This window comes from Metarhizium robertsii (genome assembly GCF_000187425.2).
Source record: "Metarhizium robertsii ARSEF 23 chromosome Unknown MAA_Scf_20, whole genome shotgun sequence".
Taxonomy (NCBI): domain Eukaryota; kingdom Fungi; phylum Ascomycota; class Sordariomycetes; order Hypocreales; family Clavicipitaceae; genus Metarhizium; species Metarhizium robertsii.
This window is the reverse complement of record NW_011942161.1, coordinates 60581-65067: the sequence shown is the minus strand read 5'-3', so window position 1 is coordinate 65067 and position 4487 is coordinate 60581. Positions and strand designations below refer to the sequence as shown.

The 4487-nt window shown below is 48.5% G+C and overlaps 2 protein-coding genes across 2 annotated transcripts; one reads left to right on the top strand and one right to left on the bottom strand.

Moving 5' to 3' along the window:
• Positions 1-1588: 1588 nt before the first annotated feature.
• Positions 1589-2185, bottom strand: MAA_10179 (Basic-leucine zipper (bZIP) transcription factor; the record flags this gene model as incomplete). Its single annotated transcript, XM_007828177.1, has 1 exon — positions 1589-2185. The coding sequence occupies one exon, from the start codon at positions 2183-2185 to the stop codon at positions 1589-1591; it is 597 nt and encodes a 198-aa protein (XP_007826368.1).
• A 1778-nt stretch (positions 2186-3963) lies between these two features.
• Positions 3964-4449, top strand: MAA_10178 (Cyclin PHO80-like protein; the record flags this gene model as incomplete). The annotated part of the gene is made up of 1 exon (XM_007828176.1): positions 3964-4449. One exon carries the CDS (start codon positions 3964-3966, stop codon positions 4447-4449), a length of 486 nt encoding a protein of 161 aa, XP_007826367.1.
• Positions 4450-4487: the final 38 nt, after the last annotated feature.

Sequence of the window (4487 nt, the reverse complement as noted above, 5' to 3'; positions counted from 1 at the left end):
GTGTTGCGCTGTGACGTTCAACATTTTCAGCATCTGAGAAAAACACTATCCTGCGCGTGATCTAGGGGGTTGGTCTGTCCTCACTACTGGTTGTACTGACCCGCTGAAGTCCCGAGCTAATAAACAACTCTTCACGACATCTTGGTGGCCCATCCATGCACAAAGCACAGGGACCCATCTGACAGGTTGTCCTTATACGTCCAATAAATGCTTCCATTTGCCTCAGTTGTGGTCCTGCATCTTTGGAATGCACCCGAGAACCCGAGTCCGCCCCATGGATACGTACTGCATCCACGGCCACTTTCATAAATTCCATGAACAAGCCAAGTTCGGAAAGGAGGTCGTGTTCATGTATATCGGCGCGCCATTTGCACTCCTTTAGGATGTCAAGTTCCAGGGCGAGGACGCCTTCCTCCGTTAGAAACAAGTTGTTGCAAGACAACATCAGGCACTGCACCCACAATGAGCTAGTAGGTGGCTCATCCAGAAGGTATTTGGTTGTGAGAATCAAACAGCCGAGAAACATACGGTGAGGCATGCTGCTCGATCCGCTCCTCCCATATCCAAGGGCCGATCCCAATCGTCTAAGGTAGACTGAGCTAGCGAGGCTAACCTCGACCGGAATTTGCGAATAGTATAAAATTCGTTCAATGAAACACCGTAAAGAAGTTGATTCCATATCCTGCATAATTGGAACCAAACGCAACCCACCACACGCGCGGATGGTTACAAACTCTAAAAAGTCAACCAGAGCTCTAGAGACAGGCTCGTTCATCAGATTATCCAGGCCCTCGTCGTCTAAAATGCTTACAATAGCCATAAGGCTTGCGAGGAATAACACCAGCGAGTAATAGGTTTCATGCTATATTATTTATCAGAATTATCCTGGTATGTAATAGGTTTCATGTTATATTATTTATCAGAATTATCCTACGCTCATATAGACTACAGTATCCACACAGGCCGGCTTTAAATACATGCATTTATTTATGGTGGGAAATTCTTTACATAACCGAGACGATTCAGCCAGGTTACTGTATGACATTGGAAATTCAACCTTATGACCGTAGAATCCCCCCATCGTCTAAAAATAGACTACTCACGTCAGGGCCCTGCTCAGCCATCACCACAGTCATGTCTGCAATACGTGCTCCTCAGTTATTGGGAAGATTTGGATCCCGAGTGAAAAGCGCGGCCAAGTATGTATTATTGTTAGCTACGTACCTCACCGATTGCCAAGATTATGTACAGCAAAGTGTTCGCTCCATAGTCCGAGGCTGAAGGTTCCAATCATACAGACACACCTAATCAAGATTTGCAGCGTACGGCTGCACTTCTGAAATGAAGCCGGGCCGGCGGGCCTTTTAAAGCTGTGCTTCTACCAGAAGTCTTCTCCGAGCGCTCCCTATGCCAATTCTCTAGCCCAAAATCTGAGTCACATAAACCTGGGTAGTTCGGTGCCTATGTCCAATTCCTCATCAAGCGCAGAGTGCTCTATGAAGGACCCGTGGATGCAAGGTGTCTGTTTCACGGTGCATGGTGAAAAGCGGCAAGTTAGTTTGAGCTCAACCATCTCAGTGCTGCTGCCCTACATACCAGCCATGATGGCTGGATAACCTTGCCAGGGGTTTGGTGGAACCACTGGTGGTAATAGGTGCCACGGTGATTGGGTATCGAAATATGGCATTTGAGATGGTGGCAACAGACTTCCCATGTCCCAGAAAAGAGGGTCCATGGAAGGTTGAAAGAAGCTTTGTGAGACAAGGCCAGTCATGTCGTACGTTGTAGAAGCAAGTGACCCCGGCGTTTCCGCCTGTTCAATCATTGCACTGTCCACCATCTGGCTGGCCTCCACCTCGGTAGGGAGCTGTGGCGAACAAGAAGCGCCTGCAATAGAGAAGAGTTCCTCCATTTCCAGAGAAGACCCTTGTTCCTGTTCCTGACCGGGTCCGCTTGTCAGAGTCGACTGAACCGGCAGTATGATAGTCGGAGTTTTCACAAGTTCCTGGATTTGTCCGATGTCATTCTCAGCGGCTGCAAGCTTCACCTTCTGTAGTATAGTCATCATCTTGTTGATATGGTCCTTCTTTTTTTGTCTGTGCTTTTGCTGAGCTATTCGGTTTTTCTCCCTCTTTGCATTCTGTGTATTTTTATGTTCAGCAACTTTGGACCCAAATTCAGACATCTTGATTGTTTGTCGTTCATTACGAGTTCGACGACGTAGCTTTAAATAAAGAAAAGGGGAAGGCAGAAGCAGTTTAACGTGTTTCAAGGGGCTTGTGTCAGATCGCTGATCGCTGAAACTTCACCGTCTCTTGGATAACTTCTCAAATTGACTAGCATGTAAATATTTAGGCAATCTCGTGATGGTTGACTTTGGAGGAGTCAACGCTGTCATAGTCACCTGCACCTGTCAATTACCAAATTGGCCGGTCAAAATGTGAGAGCATGGAGTGGCTCAGCCGACAATATGAGGCAACGTTTCAGGTTCAAGGCTTGTGATGCTTATGATTGGTCTATATTAGGAGATCTGAAGTCCGTGATACCCCCTTTCTTTGATCACTCCAGCCTGTGAGAGCCACAACAAGCACGTGTGTACGCCAGCCTGATTTCATCAATGGCATGACATCTGCTCCATTACGTTTGTTCATACTTACAGTACTAACGTGCTATGCCGTAGTCTGCCCCCGCTTGGCGTCTACCCAGTCTCCTATTGGGGTCGTCTTTAGGGTGCAATCGGACAGTCTCAACAATCGGTCCATTTAGGGTAGTACGTCGCAGGTCCGCCACGCACTTTGCTATGTAGCAGCGAACGGGGCCATTAACGTATTGTAAAACATGTTCATTTGTTCTAAATATAGCATTTTTAACAATAAACTGGCCTTTGCATTGACTGCGCTTCCGTGCTTCTGCAACTGGGTTCCCGCGGATCTGGGAGGCGGTGCCCGTGGTGTTTCGTAGGACCCGCATCAATATGAAGGTGTTCCGTCTGCCTTTGGCGCCTTGTCAATGCAGATGTCCCGTGTAGTTTCGTTGGGTTCTTTGCTGCTTTCCACAACAGCATCTACCGCCAGGGATTCTAACACACGAGCAAAGGTGCATAATGCAAAATCCCTGGCACGTTTAGCCAACGCCAGCCATACGAAAGGTTCAATGAGGCGATGAGTTGTGGTGTTTGTCTGAGCGGGAGAATGGGTGGTCGCCAATACAATATCGAGCCATCTCGAGATATACCTTGAACCTGAGCTACTACTGGCTTTAAGTCTCAAGATGATGAAAAGAGCAATTGCCAACATTTTGATGATTCGAATTGTGCTTTGCACCAAATTTTCTACAATATGGAGAAGTGCAATGAGGACTAGGAGCCCAATCGAAGGGCTGGGGGTGATCGGCCAACAGAAGTGCAATGAGGGCTAGGAGCCCAATTGAAGGGCTGGGGGTGATCGGCCAATTACTCGGCATTATTGTGGTTAGCTGGCATGGGGAGTTCGTGCAGATACTGTCACTCTTATACCGATGCGGACACATCTAGGTGCTATTCCCGCACCACCCGTGTTGGATAAGAGATGCCCAAGTTCGAAGTGCAAAGCATTGTCTTGGGTCATCTCCGAGAATCAGAGGAGCTCCAAATATTGTCCCATGCACCTGTTCCGGACTCGGCACCACTTAGAAGACACATAATTTAATTCTAGTCCCACCTACGCATACTTACAAGGACCCAAATCCGGGTAGCCAGGAAGCAAATGTGCCGTACCTACCCACAGGGCTAGAATCACGTAAAACCGTCTAGAGTGGGCGGGTTTCAATCTGGACGCACCGACGTTCATCACTGGGAGAAGCCGGCTCACATGGTCTCGGAGAAGCCAAATGGCACCATCCAAATGCCTTTAAAAGGTGTAGATGAACGCGGGTTTGGAGTCACCATCACCCATCGTCTTAGGAACAAACACAGAGGACTGCGCCATGTCTCTTTCAACTCCCTCCACAATCGCCCATTTGAACCGGCTTGCCAACGTCTTTAAGCCCAGCAACAAGGACCAACTGCACTGTCGTTGTTCACCTCCCGCAATGGAAGTCTATATACCGTACCTGGTGGAGACATTCCGCCTAGAGGCTCTTGAATTGCTGCACGCTTCAGTTTATCTGAGACGCTTACGCCATTTGCGGAAACGAGTCAAACGCGTACAGCGCTGTACACCATATCGCTTGGTGTTGGCGGCTCTGGCCGTCGCCCACAAGTACCTCAGGGACAATAGCTACACAAACGTGGACTGGGGCCGCGGGTTTCACCTATCCAAGCCTGAAATGGACAAAGCGGAGCTGGCGATGTTGAAACTGCTGGGTTGGAAGTTGAGGATCTCGGACGAGGAACAGAAAGCGGTTGAGTTTTCAGGACTTCGATCATCTCAAGCGCCCTATTCGAGAGAACAGGATATCTCTGACGCGTGAAGACGCCATAATTGGAACATGAGGTTTTTTCAGTCCAT